Source organism: Cucurbita moschata, unplaced genomic scaffold (genome assembly GCF_002738365.1).
Source record: "Cucurbita moschata cultivar Rifu unplaced genomic scaffold, Cmos_1.0 Cmo_Scf00040, whole genome shotgun sequence".
In the NCBI taxonomy this organism is placed as follows: Eukaryota; Viridiplantae; Streptophyta; class Magnoliopsida; order Cucurbitales; family Cucurbitaceae; genus Cucurbita; species Cucurbita moschata.
In genome coordinates this window covers 1,154,572-1,176,976 of record NW_019268556.1, presented here as the reverse complement: position 1 = coordinate 1,176,976, position 22,405 = coordinate 1,154,572, and the positions used below count along the sequence as shown (strand labels likewise).

Sequence of the window (22,405 nt, the reverse complement as noted above, 5' to 3'; positions counted from 1 at the left end):
TTTTGTTTTTTTTTTTTTTTTTTTTTTTTTTTTTTTTTTTTTTTTTTTTTTGTCTCCATGAGACTATTATAATTTATTCAAAATCATAGGTTTTAATACTTCTATTCATAAATCTAAGGGTTAAATTCATTTAAAAAAAATGTACTTTTTGTAACCATCTGGAATTTTCTATTTAATTTAAGGTCGCTACTGTATAAATATCATAAATATGAATGCGGAAATACTCTATTTAAACTTTCATAAAACATAACTCTCACCTTAAAACATAGTCATACACTTACGTGTTTTGAAAACACCTTTAAAACGACACAACAAAAAAACTAAATAAAATAAATAAACGTTAAATTAAAAACATCCTATTCTAGCCTAAGATTAAGAAAATAAATGCGACTACCCTATGATTGAGTTGCGATGTCGTCGTTAGCCGTACAGGAATCCCTTGCCTTAACTTGAAATAGAGGTAGCACGTGACTTGACTATTTTAAGAAATACTCAGTAAGTGACTTCACTATTGGGGTTAAATGCAAGAACATGCGAATGCAATGATGGGACCTATTATATCAGTCTATTTTTCCTACAATACTATCTTAATGGACAGCTGGGATATGTACCATATACTCTACACACAACCCATACGTACGAGTATGGGCTCACCAAACAGTTCGCACACCGCTGGGGCCCTTTTCTTGTCGGACGAGCCTGCTCTGATAGCTCTCCTTCTACCGACACCCATTAGAATTAGTAACCATCACAGCAACATTATGTAAAACATAATGATATTTCGCCTGCCTAGTGGACCTACGCGTCCGTACCCTCATGATGGAATAGGGGTATCCTCCAATGTATGAGCACACATAATGCATAAAGTCCTAACATTTTCCATTTTCATTATCATTTAATACAACCCCGCAAGCGTTCTGTACATATCATATCGTTTTTTGTATTATTTCACATATCATTCATCATTCATATCATATCATATCGTTTCTCATTCTTCAGTTCTCATATCATATATAATTCTAACGGGGTTATATTTCATGCCATTTATCGTGATTTCATGTCATTCATATCATGCTGTATACACACAATTTAAGAGACATAATATAACGGTCCATGCTTTTAACATAACATTTCATCATCTACATATCATACCGTAACATATTGCATCACAATATATCATCTCATAAATATGTCAATTTATCACATATCTCGTACCATAACATATTTCATATCATTTTCATATCGTATAACAACAAAATATATATATCATAATCATATCATAATCATATCATTGTCATTCACATGTCGTATCATAATCATATCATATCGTAAACACTTCGTGGTCATATCATTCCCTAACTTATCATAGTCTTAACGTTCTTATACCTATCACAGTCATATCGTTTCATAAACGTACCTTAGTCATATCATCACAGGAACGTATCCTAATACTATCGTTCTATCAATCTATCACACACCTATCCCTTTCTACCCATAACTTAACTCTGTTCTTTTATCAATCTTTCATATCCATAGCATTTCGGTACGTAACCTAACCTTAACATTTCATGAACGTATCTCACTCCTATCATTACATTTCCTTTGTTCCAAAAACATCTCTCTCCTCAAGTTTTTCCTTTGGCTCTTGTACTTGTTTTGACATAATATAATTCCGATCGTCGGTCAAATCCTCATCGGTCAACCCAAAAAAACATACTGTTTCATGACCTCACTCTCTTCTTCCATATTTATCAAACCAACTCCACACTTTTTTATTTTGACACTTTTTGTAAATGTGGATGAGAAATGAAACTCAATTTCTTTACCTGTACTGTTGTGAATCTTTCTCATAATGTTTTGAGGCACAGTAAACATCCAAATGTGGTCTAACTTAATCCCTATAAAAGAGAAGAAACCAACTCCAAGATCTTCTTTGTATGGGTCCTTACTGTCTGCTACAGTCACACATGTAAAAATTCTCCAGCAAAAATGGGTGGTGCCATTGTTGTTGCTTGGTCCAAAAACGACACAGAGCGCAAAGCAACCCGTGTTCGCATTCAGTGCGTCATTGTCCCACTTGACGCATATCGAAGATCCTACTTTTGTGGTCGTGAACCAATCTGGAATCTCGCTCATAGGAACTATGATGCTGAATTTTCGTTTTCCGAAGAACATCTTGTGCATCCAAGAAGTGATCAATTTAGGGAACCATTTGTTGTCAGTCCATTGGAAACAGTTCTGAAGATTCACCCTTAACATCGGAACTGAATGGTCAAGTTTTGAAATGTCTAGAAAATCTTTCAATGAAATGCAGCCCTTTGACATCACCCTTAAGATCCTTGGCGGTAGATTTGGGAAATGAAGAAGCTTTTCACATTGGTTTATGTTCAATCTTCTCAACTTATGGAGTCCAGAAATGGTTGTTGGAAGACGAGAGAAGTTATTGCCAGACAAGTTCAGATATTCCAACGACACCAAACACTCAATCCCTTCTGGGACTTCCTCGAGCTTGCAATCACTCAAATTTAGGCTTGTAAGAGAGTTCAAACCCGCTAGTGATGGAATCCCAGAAATGCCACTTCTTGGAGCTTTGCATAACCAAAGCAAAATCTTTCTAAACATATTGTTTCCATCGTCCGTTCTTCGTGTGGTTCGTCTCACGTCGAGCTCCACCGTTTCAACGTCGCCCCGCTTTCGTTTTCTATTTCCGAGCTTTGAACATGTCATCTTATCCAAGGCATTTGAAATGTTGATAAGATTTTTGCAATTGCTTAAGCTCAACCATGTTAGATGATCCAAGCTTGCTATTGATGAAGGTAGGCTTGATATAGAGGTGCCATCCAAATTGAGTTTCAGTAATCTATTTGTGTTGCCTGAAAATTCTGGGATCTTCTTCACCTTTGAACACCCAGAGAGAATCAAAACTTCAAGAGCCTTCATGTAAATTTGGGGTGGAAGATTGGTGAGATTGATGCAATCTTTCAGATTCAAAAAAGTGAGTTTTTCTGCACTGAAAATTGTTGGATGAATATTGACCAAACTTGTGCAACCTTCAAGCTCTAATCTTGTGAGATTTGGAATAGTTTCAAAGTTTGGAGTTTTGGACAACTTCAGAGAATGATTGAGTTTGATATACTTCAGCTTCGCCAAATGCTGTCAAAGAGTAAAGATTGATATCAATTTAACACAATAACAACATTTATGAGTACACATATAGTATGAGATTGGTACCTTTTCTCCATGCCAAAATTGCTTCAAATTGCTGTGGCACATGTGAAGCACAATAAGCTTATATTCTTCCGAATTGAATACCAAAGTCTTCAAGGGATATCCTTTCCACTTCAAATATCTCAACTCACTTGGAATGCAATAATCTAACTCATTTTTCAGCCTCACATTGTGAAAATTAAGCAGCCTTAGTTGGTGCATTCTTGAGAACGAAATTGGAAACTCCACAACCTTTTTTGTCGACTTGAATAATATGCTTTCGACCGATGCTTCTCTAACCTGAATTCACATCACACCAAATCAAGTTAATGATTTTTCAATGTTTTTAAGAATTTAGAAAGTCACTCCAAACAGACCAACAATATATCTTACCATATTTTTAATATCTTTCTGGCGCCATAGTCGATCTTGAATAGGTTTATGACGAATAATTTTTCGACCCATTTCTTGCAACAAATCATGCATCCTCAATTTATTGTTACGGGAAAGAGTTAAGAGAGATTTTTGAATGAGACGATCAACCCTTGTTTTAGCATGGAAACCACAATCAAGTAAAATCTCTTCTACAAGCTTTTTTCTCTTCCCCTTGAAGAAGCAAGCAACGTCTAGAAATATCTCTTTCTCCCACTCATCCAATCCATCATAACTCACTTTAAGACACTTAAAAACTTTGTCATGAATATTCCCACCTCCTTGAAGCTCTTCTATCACATACTCCCACACACTCAAATCTTTGTTTCTTAGAGATGATCCCAATAATTTGAGTGCAAGAGGGTGGCCTCCCACAATCTTGACAATGTTCTTGGAGTGTTCTAAGCAATTTGGTTTTAGACTTGCACTCAAATTAAGGAGTTCAAGGGCTTCTTCGTTGGTAAGTTCTTCCAATTCAAACATTCTTTTCACTTCGAACTCGTTTGAAAGTAAATCTGCATTTCTTGTTGTGATGATGATTCTACTGCCATTTCCAAAAGAGTCTTTGTGTGGAATCAATCCCATAATTTGGTCTGAACAATTCACATTATCTAAGACAAGAAGAATCTTTTTTCGAAAAACCGCTTGATTTATCATAGCAATACCTTCTTCAACATCTTTGTTGTTGTTTTCAATTGAAAACATCCTTGAAAGGAGTTGACTTTGTAAATATGGAAGACCATTGGTTTCAAAGTTCTCTTGAATATTGGAGATGAAGCAATGAGCTTCAAATTCGTCGCGAATTCGCTCGTAACAAACCCTAGCTAATGTCGTCTTACCAATGCCACCCATTCCATGAATTCCTACCCATATCACATCCTCATCCGAGTTCGGGTTCAAAAGAGAAGAAAGTTTGGTTAGCTTAGAATTGATTCCAACTAGTTGGTGTTCTTGAGTGACTTTCAAGGTCGGTTTGATTCTCTTCCATAGAACCGTTGTGATTTCTTCGATGAATTCTGATTCATATGTCCTAATCCCAAGAGAATGGAGCACAAGTACATAAGTAGGGTTATAGTAAATCATAATATACATTGATTAGTAATTATACTTATCCTAACAATATCAATTATAATTAATGAAGAAGACACCAAAAAATGGATGAAATTGTTTGTTACCAAGGTTCCAAAAGCCAAGCCTTGAGGTTGGCGAGGTCAGTAAGAAGTTGCCTCCATTTTTGGATGTTGGGGTTATGCTCTCCAAATCTGAGTTGATGTTTAGCAAAAGCTTCAGCAAATGTTCCTGTCTGGTTCCGAACATGAGAAGGATCCACTTTATAAAAGATTGGCAAAACGGTCATCCCAAGCCGGTGGTGGCATTCAAAGATCTTACTCAGCTCCTCAAGGCACCACCTCGAAGAAGCGTAGTTTTCTGAAATGACAACGAGCGCGATTCTGGACGCTTCAATGGCGGCGGAGAGATCGGAAGAAATGTCTGTGCCTTCTTCGATCCCGTCTTTGTCTCTGAAGGTGGAGATTCCTTTGTGTATTAAGGCGTTGTAGAGACGGTCTGTGAAGCCAAAACGGGTGTCTTCGCCTCTGAAGCTCAAAAACACATTGAATTTCCATTTACCAGTTGAAGAAGAAGAAGAAAGCATCATGGGCTTGGTCTGATCTGAACAGCTTTCAAACCAAATGTGTTGTGTGTGAGACTCGCTTTCCCTTCCCTACTAATCCTTCTTTCATTCCAAACGTGTCTAGCCTTCACTTGAACAATATAAGAATAGCACGTGGGTTAAGAATGATGCTCTATACCATGTTAAGAATGAAGAACAGAAATGGGATCGAAAGTCCGAGAAACATAGGTGAGATCGAAAGTCCAATATTCATTGATGTTAACAACGTTTAAATAAGATAACAGATACGAACTAAATCTTAGAAATAAGACAAAATATTCGAAACTAGGATAAAATAGATCAAATATACTATTAACCCAAATCGTGAAAATAAAGAAAAAAATCTTAATGGATTACAACTATATAAAATATATTCCAATAATGTGACTCCACAACTGGGGTTAGGGAATGCATGCATACAATATGAATAGGACCCATCATTTAAAATCGTATTCACTTAGGCGACTTTTCAATCCGGGTCATCAAATGTATATATTTACTACTCTACATACAGCCCATACGTGTGAATCTAGACCCATAAAGTGGTTTATACACCTCCTGAGACTCGTACCGGTTAGGCTAGCATCTCTAGTGCTATTGCTGGATGCCTAGAAGGAACATGATGAACATTTTTCTTTTCTTAATGTATGCATTCGTATTCATTATAATGGAAAATATTTCGATGCATGTGACATATATTTATGCATGAGGTCCCGATATTTTTACCTAATTATATCATTGAAGACATCCCTCTCTATCTTTATTATATTTCATTTATAGCATAGTGTTCCAAACATGTGAACACGTTGAATTTCCATTTACCAGTTGAACCAAAAGAAGAAAGCAGCCTTTGGATTTGGTGTGGTGTGTGAGAATTCTTTCTGAAGGGGTTTTAATAATTCAACACGCTTTTCCTTCCCTACTTGTCTTTTTCTATTATTTGATTTATGGAAAAAAATAAATTTATTTATTTATTTTTATCTATAAACTTAAATAAATATTTTTATTATAGTAGTTGGGTTTCCGTGTACCTGCTCACAAGAAAAGAGAGAGAGAGAGAGGCATTACCTACTTCGAAGAAATTCAAAAGACTCGTTCAAAACTGATTTGATCACAAGTTGAAAACCTTGCAAACCTATCGAGCTGGAGAGTTCTTATTCCATAACTTCTCAAATTTTTGCGAGGAGGAAGGTATCAATCGTCAACTCACTGCACTGTTGTTGACTTCTGGCAATTGAGAGGAAAACGTGGACAGAGTAAAAAAAAGTCGAAGGAAACTTCTTCGAACCGAAAACAAAGGGAGAGAGAATATTTGTGCTAAGACCCGATTCTGTTTGTTATTCAATTATCATATTTAAATAACAACCTATCCTACAAATAGAAAAGAAAATGGGAACTGAATTAATGCCCTCTCTGTGGCTATTCCACCTATAGCTTAATCTAAGAAACGGGGATCTTTAACAACAAAATAGTAAAGTTTAACTAAACGATAGGGATTTATCTAACAAACGTACACTCCATAAAGAAATGGTGTGGTGGAACGAAGAAATTGCACCATAATGTACACTACAAGAAGCTTACTCAAGAGTTTGCAAGTTCCGGCGATTTTGTGAGGCGAAGCAATACGACATGCGGTTTATCTTTTAAATCGTTAACCGATAGGCGTTGGATAGTTGCAGCCCCTACGAAGCATGATTCGACAAGATACCTCACTTCGAGTACCTAAGAGTCTTCCGTTGTACAACACATGGACTGCAAAACCATATATTAAAATTCTTGATGACAGAAATGAAAAGATATTTTATGTTAGATAAAAGCCTTGTGATTTTTTTTATTTAGTTTATTCATGTTTTTTTTTTTTAATTAGTTAATGTATTTCTTTCGGAGAATTTGACGCATCCAACTTACATGCTTCCATATTTAGAGGAGAGTGGCTTAAGTTTAACTAGCCACTTCCATCATTTTTAGTGTAGGTTTGTGTTATATATACAGCAATTAAAATGAGGATTAAATGTACTATTTTTGCATCAAGATTCACATCCTTCATCCTTCTACCTTCCGTTATTCGTTCTTGTTCTCATCGGCATTAGAGTTGTGAAGGCTAAGAGATAACAAGTAGTATCAGAGCTGCAAAAGCTGAGAGATAACACTTTAGCGTAGAGGATGGAACTAAGACACCCAGGTTGTATGCTCCGCAACATGAGAAAATTTATGTAAGTAGAGATCGCGTATTCGAAGAAGAGAAGAAGAGAAGAAGTGAGATTGGTGCAGCGTTGACGATAACAAGCAGACTGTTGCAGAATTCACTATTCTGGAAGAAGAGGGGACGCAAAAGACCTAGAAAGTGCCCCTACAGCAACACCAACAATTCCACATATGTTATCATCGATGACACCGAAAGGCTTGATGGACTCTGTAGAACAAGAGAGCTTAGGCGAAAGTACAGGAGGATCCACAACAAAGGATGGGTCAAAGAAGTTTCGTTCTCTTGCTGGAGTTTATGCGGATACACTTGAAGAAAAATTGGAGCCTGATGAGGTAGTGTTGTTCACGGCCAATGAGCCGACAACCTACCGTGAGGTAGCAACTGGGACGATGTGGTAGGAGGCCATGCAAAAGGAGCTTGAAGTCATTGAGAAGAACAAGACGTGGACACTAACTAACTTATCGTCTAAACACAAGCCCATCGGTTTGAAGTGGGTGTTTAAGTTGAAGAAGAATAGTGAAGGAAATGTCATCAAGCATAAAGCAAGACTCGTGGCGAAGGGATACGTGCAATGACAAGGAGTTGATTTGAGAAGGTTTTTGCGCCTGTGGCTAGACGGGACACTGTAAGCTTGATACTTGCCCTTGTAGCTCAACACAGGTGGAAGGTTCTGTTGAACACAACTCACTGTGGGAAACACTCGCACTCTTTATTAACACCAATCGAGAAGAGAATACAAGACACTCTGTAGAATACTTCTGCTTTTTATTGTTTTTGGATTTTTTTGGATGAATAACCTAGGTAGGGTGGGGTATTTATACTGAGCCTAAACAATCTATATTTAACTAGACCTAACAGATTTGAATCTAGACCTAACAAATCTGAATCTTTCCCTTAAAATACCTAGATCTCTTTCTCCTAAAATCTCTACTAAAATAAATATACTGGGCTCGTACAATAATTGGGCTTGACTCTATTGGGCTAGTACAATTATTGGGCTTGACTCTATTGGGCTAGTGATGATATTTCAACACTCCCCTCAGCACTAGTCCTCATTCGCCACATCATGTTGAGCTGACAGTGAAAGCTCTCATGTTTGCCAATATTCAGCCCTTTTGTAAACAAGTCTGCCACTTGGTCATCTGTCTTGATCTGCTGCATCTCGATTTCTTCCTTTAGGACCTTCTCTCTAATGAAATGGTAGTGCACCTCCACATGCTTTGTTCTAGCACGAAACACCGGATTTTTTGCTAGGCGAATCACAGATTGGTTGTCGCAATGAAGTGGTATTGGATACTCAATTTTCTGGTGCCAATCTTCCATCAAAAGTTTTAACCATGTATTTTCCTGAGCTGCTCTATACTCTGCTTCTTTAATTGATAATGATACTGTTGGTTGTCTCTTGCTACACCAAGAAATTGTTCCCGAACCAAACTTGAACACATACACAGTGGTTGGCCTCCAAGTATCATGGTCTCCTGCATAGTCAGCATCATTATATCCAGCTAGCTTCCAGTCTTCGCTTCTTTTGTATAAACGATCACAATTGATTGTACCTTTGACATATCTTAAGGTTCGTTGAGACGCATCCAAATGAGCCTTCTTCGGATTTTGCATATATTGATCAATGACACCAACTTCATTTTCGAATTTCTTCGGTTGGTTCATGTAGAACTCTCTGTTTAACTCTCCATGCAAGAAAGCATTATTCATATCCATCTGCCATAATTTCCAATATTTATTTACCGTAAGTACTGGAGGAACTTGTACGATAATGATCTTTGCCATTGGACTAAACGTTTCATCATAGTCTAGTCCATATTCTTTAGAGAACCCTGAATCTATAATCTGAGCTTTGTATTTCACGATTGATCCATCCGGGGTACACATTATTTCGTAAGCCCATTTGCAAGAGATGAGTTTGGTATCTCTTGGTCTTGGCACTAACTCCCAAGTCTGATTTTGTTCCAGGGCTATAGTTTCTTCCTCCATTGCTTTCTGCCAAGCTGAGTTTTGTGATGCTTCTTCATATGTCTTTGGCTCATTAACTTCCTCTTCTACTGCGTTGGCATACTCTGCATTTGCCTTTAGGATTATTTCTGAATGTCTGAGTTGTTGAGGTGTCATTTCATTTTCACTAAGCTCGCTTGGTTGAGTCACTTCTTGCTCACCAACACTAGTGTCACTTGAATCTTCAGGCACATCAGCACTTAAGCAAATGTGTACAATTTGCTCCCCTGTCTTTTGTGGAAGAATCTCTTCAGTTTGCTCCTCTGTGTTCTGTAAAAGAATTTCTTCAGTTTGCTCCTCTGTGTTTTGTAAAAAAAATTCTTCAGTTTGCTCCCCCGTGTTCTGTAGAAGAATTTCTTCAATTTGCTCAAGGCCTGGTAATACATCCTTCTTTGAGGGCCACCTCTCTTCTATTGTACTGCTTTGATTGTCAATCATGTGGTTTAAGCATTGTGAATCAATGATCCAGTCATCCTCATAATCGATATGCTCTTCCATTATTGTCATGAGTGCTAGCTCGTCTTCTTCTATGGGACATAGTACCTCTACATCCCATTTATCCTCTTCCTTTTTGGAGATTGCCACATTGCTTTCAATAGACTTTTTCCTGGACCAACAATCTCTAGACATATGGCCCTTTTTCCCGCAATGATAGCAAATACCACCAAATCTCGTTCTTTGGAAACTCTTCTTGTCGTTCTTTTGAGCTCTCTCAGGTTGTGCAATCCTTTGGTGGCTTCTAAGGATTCCAAGAGATCAGATAACCTACACTAACCTCGCTCTGATACCAAATGTTGAACACAACTCACTGTGGGAAACACTCGCACTCTTTATTAACACCAATCGAGAAGAGAATACAAGACACTCTGTAGAATACTTCTGCTTTTTATTGTTTTTGGATTTTTTTTTGGATGAATAACCTAGGTAGGGTGGGGTATTTATACTGAGCCTAAACAATCTATATTTAACCAATCTAAATCTAGACCTAACAGATTTGAATCTAGACTTAACAAATCTGAATCTTTCTCCTAAAATATCTAGATCTCTTTCTCCTAAAATCTATACTAAAATAAATATACTGGGCTCGTACAATAATTGGGCTTGACTCTATTGGGCTAGTGATGATATTTTAACAGGTTCATCACTTGGACGTCAAATCAACATTCCTAAATGGTGACCTCGAAGAAGAAGTGTATGTTGCCCAACCTAAAGGGTTCGTCATCAAAGTAGAAGAGAACAAAGTGTACAAGTTGTCAAAGGCCCTCTACGGTTTACGGCAAGCACCGAGGGCGTGGAACATACGTTTGGACAAGAGTTTAAAGAATCTAAATTTTATGAAGTGCATACAAGATCAAGTAGTGTATACAAGAAATGATGAGGCTGAAATACTCATAGCTGACGTGTACATTGATGACCTAATCATCACTGGTATAAGTGTGGAAGGCGTCAAAGAGTTCAAGCAGCAAATGATTAAAGAATTTGAGATGAATGATCTCGAGTTACTCACGTACTACCTCGGTATTGAAGTGGACCAAAGTAAAGATTGCATCATGTTAAAGCAATCGGTCTATGCTAAGAAGTAGTTGCAACAATTTAAGATGGTTGACTGCAACTCGACCAAGTATCCCATGGAAGCAAAGTTACTACTCGAGAAAGATGCTGAAGGAAGCTTCGTGAATTCCATTAAGTATAGGCGTGTCATCGGAAGTCTAAGATACTTGACTCATACTCGTCCGGACCTTTCATATGTTGGAATAGTGAGTAGGTACATGGAAAAGCCCACTATGATGCATCATCAAGCGGTTAAGCACATTCTTTGCTATGTGAAGGAAACCACAAGCTACGGGTTGAAGTATCAAAGAGGGCGAGGTCCTAAAGAACTAGTCGGTTTTACCGATAGTGATTTAGCTGGAGACATTGAATATAGAAAAAGCACCACAGGAATGACGTTTTATCTCAACAAAAATTTAATCTCTTGGCAATCTTAGAAGCAGCAAATTGTGGCACTATCTTCCTATGAGGCCGAGGTCATGGTTGCAACTGGGCCGTCATGCCAAGCATCATGGCTAAGAAATTTGTTGTGTGAAGTGACTAGAAGTGAACTAAAGCTAGTAACCCTCTACGTCCACAACAAATCTGTGATTGCACTGATGAAAAATCCAGTAATTCACGGATGCAGTAAACACATTGACACTAGCTTCCACTTCATTTGTGAGTGTGTTGAGAAGAAAAAAATCGTTTTTGGAGTTTATGTGCACTAGAGAGCAACGTGTGGATATTCTAATCAAGGACCTAGCAAAGGTTAAGTTTGCAGAGATGCGGGAATTGCTAGGAGTGAAGAATCTCTGTGAGTTAATAATAAGTTTGACTTACCAAAATAAGAATCTTTTGCAAAATGTCCCACTCTACCACAATTATAACATTTGTTGGAGTTACAATCATTGGCATAGTAACCAAATTTGTGACATTTGTAGCACTCAATGTTGGAATAGTTGTTGGAATAAACTTAAAATGCTAAATGTTAGTTTTATAGAAATAAAATGCTAAATGTTAATTTTAAGTAATTTTTTTGAGGAGAGGTTAATTTGAAAAGTCAGGTAATAGAAAAGCCAACAAGTTTTTAGGAATACCTAATCCTTTTAGTGTAGAGTCAGAGCAAGAAGAGAGAAAAGAAAATACAGAGCAATAGAAAAGGTCTTTTTGATAAACTCGGTGTACTTTGTTTCCTTGTCTCTCCTCTCTCAACATCTCCTTCACAAATACGCGAGTAGTATTTTCACAAAGTGGTATCGGAGCGTTCTATCGTTAGTGTGTGTGAGATTTACTTCACAAATTAGTGAGTCTTATTTTAACAATAATTTGATTGGTCGCCTCTTCCTCGACCACGTCCTTTTCCACGCCAATTTGCTTGGCTCGACTATCCTTTCTCCTTATAGTATCCTTCATGACTGCTGCCTTGACCACCGCGACCATTTCCACGACTTCCACGGCCACGGTCTCTACCTTGAAAATTTTGAGAATATAGTACCTTTCATCTTTGATTGACGTCTTGGTTTGAAGTGCTTGATCGAATGTTTCCTCCTTCTTCTTCTTACGTTGGTCGTGTGCCTCGAGAGAACCAATGAGCTTGTCGACCATGAACGTCACTAGGTCCTTTGACTCTTCTATCATGCATACAACGTTCTCAAAATCTTCTCCACAACTCGCGTCTCGGTTAACATTTCTCTGTTTCGGTTGAGTTGGTTTACCACAGTCTGTACACGCGTAATGTAGTCAGATACACTTTCCGACTCCTTCATCTTCATGCTCTCCAACTTGCCACGAAGAGTTTGGAGACGCACTTGCTTGACTAAGTCAGCTCCTTTGAACACTTTTCCTAAAATGTCCCACGCTTCTTTTGAAGTAGTTGCTTTGGCAATCTTCTCAAAGCTCAACTCGTCAACATTTCAGAACAACATGTATAGTGCCGCCTTATCCTTTGATCGCACCTCTTTCAACGCCTTGTTTTTTACCGCCGCATAACTCGTGGTATCTTTTGATTCTTCAAAACCTTCTTTGACCACCTCCCATGCATCTTGAGAACCAAGAAAAGCTTTTATTTGAATGCTCCAATTCTCGTAGTTTGTCTTCGTTAGTCTCAGTAGCGGCATTTGACCCGTCACATTCGCTATTTGGCTCTGATACTAAATTGTAAAAGGCAAAAAAAATCTTAGTCACACTATTTTTCTTTCGGAGAGACAAAAGAATATATGTTTCTAAAAAAACATTGTTCTATTATTTCTATGTTTTATGCCTTTCTCTCTAATTCTCGACGATAGTAAACAACAATCTATTTATAAGCATTCACATGCGGTTCTATAACTCAAATAATAAAAGCTAGTAAAAACGTTCCTATCACAACTCTTGGTCTTTGGTCTGAACACTATTGGTCTTTCACTTTTCCACTCACTTCCACTCTTTCCTATAACAACTATGTGCCTTCCACTAACTTCTAAATTTAAAACTCCCTAAATAAAAACAACATTTAAGGTTTATTCAACCAGTTATGGAATCCTTATAATGTCACAATTATATCTAATTCAAGATATTGATTGAGAAGAAAATGATATTACAAAGGTTTGAACACGAAATCTTCTGATAAGATATCCAGGATAAATAATCTATCAATACTTTAACAGTGACTTCGTCTTGTTCTTTATGATAATATACGAACCATACCTTTTCATGGCCTCACTCTATTCTTCCATATTTACCAAGCGAACTCCACACTTTTTTAGTTTGACATTTGGGGTAACAGTTCGAATGTCATCAAAAACGAGAAAGAATCGAAACTCAATCTCTTTAAAATTGTGAATCATTCTTGTCAAAGTCGTATTTCGATCCAAGAACGACATCCAAATTGTTGAGATATGATTCAAAGTATTCAAAATGAAGATATGATTTAGGGTAGTTAGATATGATTCAAATATTCAAACTACCAAGATTTTAGGAGATTGTTAATAGATTTGAGTTTATCTAGATTTCTATGATTTACTATTTCTGGTCCAGTGTATTAGCTATAAATACTGGAATTGTGTAACCCTGTAAGCATTGAGTCAGTAGACAATAATAAAGCACGGTAGCTTTCATCTATTCCTATCCATTCCTATCTCTTTCACTATCCCACTTTCCAACAATTTTGGTATCAGAGCCAAGTTCGTTCGACACGAGGGCGAGTGATTATTTTCTTTCACAAAACAAAAATGGCAGTAGCTGGTTTTTCTTCCTCTGCACCGTTGTTACCAATATTTAATGGTGAGAAATACAAGTGGTGGAGCATCAAGATGAAGACCTTGCTCAGATCGCAGGAGCTATGGGACTTGGTGGAGCACGGGTTTGCTGATGTATTAGAACCCACAATAGAAGAAAAGGAGAGACTAAGAGAAACCAAGAAAAACGATGCCAAGGCTCTATTCATTATTCAGCAAGCAGTTCATGAGACTATCTTTTCACGAATTGCAGCAGCAACCACATCAAAGCATGCATGGTCAATTCTACAGAAGGAGTTTCTAGGAGATTCAAAGGTCATGACAGTGAAATTGCAATCTCTAAGACATGATTTTGAAACTCTACTCATGACGAATGGCGAATCAATTGCTGATTTTTTGTCAAGATCAATGGCAATAGTCAGTCAGATGCGTACCTATGGAGAGAAAATTTCAAACGAAACAATTGTTGCAAAGGTGTTGAGAAGCTTGACTCCAAAGTTTGACCATGTGGTGGCCGCCATAGAAGAAGCTAAGGATCTATCCATACTCTCCGTTGATGAACTGATGGGCTCGCTTCAGGCACATGAGGCAAGAATCAATAGAGCATCAGAAAGGAATGAAGAAAAGGCACTACAAGTGAAGGAGACAACCAATAATGAAAGAGAAAATATTCATTTAGCAGGTAGAAGTCGTGAACGAGGAGGATTTCGCAACTTCCATGGTTGTCGTGATAACAGGTGGAGAAGTGATGGACAGAGACAATTCAATGAACAAAGGAATGTCATACAATGTTACCATTGTAGAAGGTATGGTCACACAAAATCTGATTGTTGGTATAAAAATCAACGAATGAATTTTGCAGCAGAGAATGAAGAAGAAGAAGAAAAGTTGTTTGTGGCATGCATGGATACGAATCCAAAAGAAGGTAACTTATGGTTTGTTGATAGCGGATGCTCGAACCATATGACAGGCACCAAATCCTTATTCAAAGAGCTTGATGAGACGCAAAAGATTAAGGTGCAACTTGGAAATACAAAAGAGATGCAAGTTGAAGGAAAAGGTACAGTGAAAGTCGAAACCAGTCACGGTAAGATAAAACAATTAGATAATGTTCAATTTGTACCTGATTTAGGATACAATTTATTGAGTGTTGGACAATTAATGACCAGAGGACACTCAGTTCTATTTGATGATAACACATGTGTCATCACAGATAAGAAATCAGGTCATAAAGTTCAAATTGCCATGACTTCAAATAAGATGTTTCCACTTATATTTCTAACATGGAGGATTTTGCTCTTACGGCTAGCATTAAAGATGATTCAACATTATGGCATCTCAGATATGGATATCTTCATATGAACGGCCTGAAAATACTCAGGGATAAAGGTATGGTTTTCGGATTACCAAAAATTGACTCAACTAAAGCTAAAAGAGCTTCACATTATCTAGAACTAATTCATGCTGATTTATGTGGGCCAATGCAAACGAAGTCCTTGGGTGGAAGTATATACTTTTTACTATTCGTTGATGACTATAGTCACATGAGCTGGGTTTACTTCCTACAACATAAGTCAGAAACTTTTCAGAAGTTCCAGATTTTTAAAGCTATGGTAGAGAACCAAAGTGGCTGTCACATTAAAGTTCTTCGCACAGACAGAGGTGGCGAGTTCATATCTAAAGATTTCAATCTCTTTTGTGAAGAAGAGGGCATCCAAAGGGAATCAACAGCTCCCTACACTCCAGAACAGAATGGAATCGCTGAACCAAAAAATCGAACTATTGTGGAGATGGCAAGAAGTATGTTACAAGCAAGGAGACTTCCAAACCAATTTAAAAAATCGAACTATTGTGGAGATGGCAAGAAGTATGTTACAAGCAAGGAGACTTCCAAACCAATTTTGGGCCGCGAACTATTGTGGAGATGGCAAGAAGTATGTTACAAGCAAGGAGACTTCCAAACCAATTTTGGGCCGAAGCCGTAGCAACATCTGTTTATCTATTAAACATCTCACCAACAAAGGCGGTTATGAATCAAACTCCTTATGAAGCATGGCATGGAAGGAAACCATCTGTAAGTCATTTACGAATCTTTGGTTGTGTTGCTTATGCTTTGAAACATCCTCAAACTCGTCAAAAGCTTGATGAAAAATCTGAAAAATGCATTTTCATTGGCTATTGTACTCAATCAAAGGCATATAAACTATACAACCCCGTTAGTGAAAAGATTTTAGTTAGAAGGGATGTAATATTTAATGAAAACGTGAGTTGGGATTGGAGTAAAGAACAGGAGCAGCAAAAGATTACAGTTGAAGTTTCCCCAAATGAAGAGACAAGGGTCAACTCCAGTGCATCTCCCAGTGCATCCACTGCAACACAAAGTGTATCAAATTCATCATCTTCAGAATCACTGAACAACAATTCCTCTCTTGAAGAACTTTCAGATGAGACACCTCCAAGGAAGTATAAATCTTTAGCTGACATATATGCATCATGTCAATTTGCTCTTACTGTTTCAGACCCTATGAATTATGAAGAAGCAACGGAAAAAGAAGACGGGAAGAAAGCCATGACAGTAGAGATGCAGTCTTTTAAGAAAGATGAAACATGGGATATGGATGACCTACCAAACGAAAAGTTTTATGGAGATTTACAAGAAGAGGTTTATGTAAGACCGCCAGAGGGATTCATAAAGGAAGACAAAGAAACAAAGGTATACAAGCTGAGACAGGCAATGTACGGGTTAAAGCAGACATACTTACAAAGGTCTTGTCAGAAGAAAAGCTCTGTACTTACATCTGCAACTTTGAATCATGGGGGAGTGTTGAGATATGATTCAAAGTATTCAAAATGAAGATATGATTTAGGGTAGTTAGATATGATTCAAATATTCAAACTACCAAGATTTTAGGAGATTGTTAATAGATTTGAGTGTATCTAGATTTCTATGATTTACTATTTCTGGTCCAGTGTATTAGCTATAAATACTGGAATTGTGTAACCCTGTCAGCATTGAGTCAGTAGACAATAATAAAGCACGGTAGCTTTCATCTATTCCTATCCATTCCTATCTCTTTCACTATCCCACTTTCCAACACAAATGTGGTCTAACTTCTTCATCCCTGAAACAATGAATGCACCAACCATAGAATTTTCATTGTTCAAATTTGGGTGGTTACGGTCTTTTCCGGTCATAGAGACAAAAATGTTGTAGGAAACATTGGCGATGTTGTTTTTGTTGCTCGGTCCACAAACGACGCAGAGCATAAAGCGAACCATGTCAGCGTTCAGCGCGCCATGATCCCACTTGACGCATATCGAAGAACCCTTTTTTTTCGTCGTGAACCAATCTGGAATCTCGCTCCCGGGAAACATGATGCTGAAGGGTCCTTTTCTGAAAAGCATCTTCTGCATCGAAGAAATGATCAATTTGTGGTGCCCTTTGTTGTCAGCCCATTGGTAGCAGTTTAGAAGATTCACTTCTGTTATGGAATGCTCAATTTCTGAAATGTCTAGAAAATCTTTCACCGAAATGCAGCCCTTTGAGTTCAACCTTGAGATACTTGGCGGTAGTTCTGGAAAATGAAGAAGCTTTTCACACTCGTTTATGTTCAATCTTTTCAAGTTATGGAGTCGAGAAATGCTCGTAGGAAGACGAGAGAAATTATTTCGAGACAAGTTCAGATGCACCAACGACACCAAACACTCGATCCCTTCCGGGACTTCCTCAAGCTTGCAATCACTCAAATTTAGGCTTGTAAGAGAGTACAAACCAGCCAGTGATGGGATCCCAAAAACGCCACTTGTTGGAGCTTTGCATAACCAAAGAAAAATCTTTCTAAAGATATTGTCTCCGTCGTCCGTTCTTCGTGCCGTTCGTCTCACGTCTAACTCCACCGTTTCGACATCGCCCCGCTTTCGTTTTCTATTTCCAAGCTTCGAACATCCCAAAAGATTTAAGCTTTTGAGAGATGTAATCTTATCCAACGCATTTGAAATGTTGATAAGATTTTTGCAATTGGTTAAGCTCAACACTGTTAGGTTATCCAAGATGGCTATTGATGAAGGTAGGCTTGATATTGAGGTGCCATCCAAATAGAGTTCCAATAATCTATTTGGGGTGGAAAATTGGTGAGATTGATGCAATCTTTCAAACTCAAAAAAGTGAGTTTTTTTGCGGTGAAAATTGTTGGATGAATGTTGACCAAATTTGTGCAACCTTCAAGCTCCAATGTTGTGAGATTTGGAATAGTTTCAAAGTTTGGAGTTTTGGACAACTTCTGAGAATGATTGAGTTTGATATACTTCAGCTTCTCCAAATGCTATCAAAGAGTAAAGATTGATATCAATTCAACACAAGAACAACATTTATGGGTACGCATATAGTATGAGATTGTTACCTTTTCTCCATGCCAAAATTGCTTCAAATTGCTGTAGCACATGTAAAGCACAATAACCTTATATTCTTCAGAATTGAATGGCAAAATCTCCAAGGGATATCCTTTCCACTTCAAATATCTCAACTCACTTGGAATGCAATATTCGGACTCATTTTTCAGCTTCACATTGTGAAAATTAAGCAGCCTTAGTTGCTGCATTCTTGAGAACGAAATTGGGAACTCCACAACGTTTTTTGTCGACTTGAACAATATGCTTTCAACTAATGCTTCTCTCACCTGAATTCACCAACATTTGAAATGACTTTCTAAGCGTAAAAAATATCTAGTTTTTGAAAGTTTTTAATAACTTGGAAAATCACTCCAAATAGGTTGACAATATAACTTACTATGCTTGTAATATCCTTGTGGCGCCATAGTCGATCTTGATTTTTTTCAACACGAACAATTTTTCGACCCATTTCTTGCAATAAATCATGCATCCTCAATTTGTTGCCATAAGAGACAGTTAAGAGAGATTTTTGAATGAGAAGTTCAACCCTTATTTTGGCATGGAAACCACAACCATTTAGAATCTCTTCTACCACCTCTCTTTTCTTCCCCTTGAAAAAGCAAGCAACGTCTAGAAATATATCTTTCTCCTGTTGGATGATGGAAGTCCCACATCGACTAATTTAGGGTGTGATCATGAGTTTATAAGTGAGGAATACTACCTCCATTGGTATGAGGCCTTTTGGGGAAGCCCAAAGCAAAGCCATGAGAGTTTATGCTCAACGTGGACAATATCATACCATTGTGGAGAGTCGTGTTCGTCTAACATCTCCCACTCATCCCATCCATCATAACTCACTTTAAGGCACTTAAAAACTTTTTCATGAATATTCCCACCTCCTTGAAGCTCTTCTATCACATACTTCCACACACTCAAATCTTTGTTTCTTAGAGATGATCCCAATAATTTGAGTGCAAGAGGGTGGCCTCCCACAATCTTGACAATGTTCATAGAGCGTTCTAAGTAACATTCTTTTGGACAAGCACTCAAATTAAGGAGTTCAAGGGCTTCCTCGTTTGTAAGTTCTTTCATTTCAAACATTCTTTTCACTTCGAACTCATTTGAAAGTAAATCTGCATTTTTTGTTGTGATGATTATTCGGCTACTGTTCCCAAAAGAGTCCTTATTTAGAATGAATCTCGTGATTTGGTTTGAAAAATTCACGTTATCTAGGACAAGAAAAATCTTTTTTCATAAAATCACTTGGTTTATCATAGCGATACCTTCGTCTACATCCCCTATGTCGTTTTCAATTGAAAACATCCTTGAAAGGAGTTCACTTTGTAAATATGGAAGACCACAAGTTTCAAATTTATCTTGAACATTGGAGATGAAGCAATGAGTTTCAAATTCGTCGCGAATTCGCTCGTAACAAACCTTAGCTAATGTCGTCTTACCAATGCCACCCATTCCATGAATTCCTACCCAGATCACATCCTCATCTGAGTTCGGGCTCAAAAGAGAAGAAAGTTTGGTTAGTTTAGATTTGATTCCAACTAGTTGGTGTTCTTGAGTGACTCTCAAGGTCGGTTTGATTCTCTTCCATAGAACCATCGTGATTTCTTCAATGACTTCGGATTCACGTGTCCTGAGCCCAAGAGAATGGAGCACAAGTAAATAAGTAGTGTCATAGTAAATCATAATATATTTGATTAGTAATTATGGCTAATTAATAAGTGAGTATAGCTTAGGGTAATTGACATGTACTACCTATCTTCACATCTCGATTCAAATCTTCCCATCCCATTTATTATTCAAATCTACCTATCTTAACGGTAATTATATTTATCCTAACAATATCAATTATAATAAATGAAGAAGACACCAAAAAAAATGGATGAAATTGTTTGTTACCAAGATTCCAAAAGCCAAGCCTTGAGGTTGGCGAGCTTTGTAAGAAGTTGCCTCCATTTTTGGATGTTGGGGTTATGTTCTCCAAATCTTAGTTCATAAAAGATGGGCAACACGGTCATCCCAAGCCGGTGGTGGCATTCAAAGATCTTACTCAGCTCCTCAAGGCACCACCTAGAAGAAGCGTAGTTTTCTGAAACCACAACGAGCGCGATTCTCGACGCTTCAATGGCGGCGGACAGATCGGAAGAAATGTCGGTGTCTTCTTCGATGTCGTCTTCGTCTCTGAAGGTGGAGATTCCTTTGTGTATTAAGGCTTTGTAGAGATGGTCTGTGAAGCCGCCACGGGTGTCTTCCCCTCTGAAGCTCAAGAACACATTGAATTTCCATTTACCAGTTGAAGAAGAAGAAGAAAGCATCATGGGTTTGGTCTGATCTGCTCAGCCTTCAAACCAAATGTGTGATGTGTGACTGTTTTCTAAAGGGGCTTTCATAATTCAACTCGCTTTCCTTTCCCTTACCTACTTGTCCTTATTTCATTTATGGCCGAAAAAAAGATCAAGTACATTACAATAAAACGGAGAAAAGTATTCAAAGAGCAATGACCGATACTACCCTAAATCTACCAAAAATAAATACAACTATCTTATGTAGGTTTCATGATCTTTAATGCAATGTCGTACCAGGGTGTCTTGCCTTTACCTAAAATATAAAAGTAGCATGTAGTTTGAGTATTTTACGAAATATTCAGTAAGTGAATTCACTATTGGGGTTAGGGAAGGTACACACATACAATATGAATGGGACCCATCATTTAAAACCGTATTCTCTTAGGTAACTTTTCAATACGAGCCATCATATGTGTATTTACTACTCTACACACGGCCCAGACATGGGAATATGGACTCACAAGGCAATTTTTACACCTCCTAGGACTCATACTAATCGGGCTAGCATCTCTAACATCGGATCATTGATTCTCCAAAATGAGATCCTAGATTAACCAAGATTTTAGATCAACTAACGACAGAACCAACGGGAGGTTTCTCTAAATTATCTAATGGTAGATTGTTATGCCAAGGGCGACTATGCGTGCCAGCGATGGAAGAGCTAAAAAATGAGATATTAATCGAAGCATATAACTCCTCGTTTGCTATATATTCCGGTGACATTAAGATGTATCAGGATTTGAAATAACATTTTTTGTGGTGTAGCATGAAGAAGGACATAACATAATTTGTAAGTAAGTGTCTTATTTGCCACTAGGTCAAGGCATCTAGATAAAGAATTGCAGCATTAGTGCACCCTCATGCATGACAAATGCGACCCTCATGCATGACAAGGTGGAAATGGGAGAAAATGGGAGAATATAGTTATGGATTTTATAGTAGGACTGCCAAAGCATTAAAGGGGTATATTGTCATATGAGTAATGGTAGATGGATGGACTACGTAATAGTTAGATGGCACGGAATTCCAACTCGTAGTGATTGTAGCATTTGGAACCTAGAAATAGGTTAGAATTTCAAATATACATCAAGGCACATATCAACGTGTAGTGGTTCCATTTGTAGAAGATATTGCGAGAAGAAAAGGTTGCCAGAAAACAGATATGTGAGGAAGAAAGAAAGCCAACAGGATTCGGGTGAAGGAGAAGGATCCATGAGCCACGTTCGCGACCCGCTTTGGCCCAACCCAGAAGCGTACGACCCACAACCGAATAGCCTAGCAACTCGCAACCTAAGCTGAGACCACATGCGGGAAGCCTGATCTGCGAGTCGACTCGAGAACTGAGCCTCGACTTGCGTGTTGACTCGCACAGTCAGCGCGA

General features: G+C 37.9%; 1 protein-coding gene and 1 long non-coding RNA gene across 3 annotated transcripts in view; both read right to left on the bottom strand.

The window, feature by feature from the left end:
• Positions 1-21,024, bottom strand: part of LOC111432771 (TMV resistance protein N-like) — a 59,693-nt gene extending 38,669 nt beyond the window's left edge. The window contains exons 1-4 of one of the 2 annotated variants that reach the window (XM_023069713.1): positions 20,579-21,024; positions 3,601-4,669; positions 3,232-3,507; positions 1,408-3,153 (exon numbers count right to left, since the gene is read on the bottom strand). In XM_023069713.1, the coding sequence (XP_022925481.1) occupies positions 1,699-3,153; positions 3,232-3,507; positions 3,601-4,669; positions 20,579-20,997 (3,219 nt within the window). In that variant the 5' untranslated portion in view covers positions 20,998-21,024 and the 3' untranslated portion in view covers positions 1,408-1,698. Of the gene's footprint in view, positions 1-1,407; positions 3,154-3,231; positions 3,508-3,600; positions 4,670-20,578 lie in introns of those variants that run through there. The other variant, XM_023069714.1, reaches the window with a different exon arrangement.
• Positions 16,211-17,158, bottom strand: LOC111432774. The gene is made up of 2 exons (XR_002708685.1): positions 17,034-17,158; positions 16,211-16,428 (listed from the first exon to the last, which is right to left on the bottom strand). It is a non-coding gene; the product is annotated as an uncharacterized LOC111432774 (long non-coding RNA).
• Positions 21,025-22,405: the final 1,381 nt, after the last annotated feature.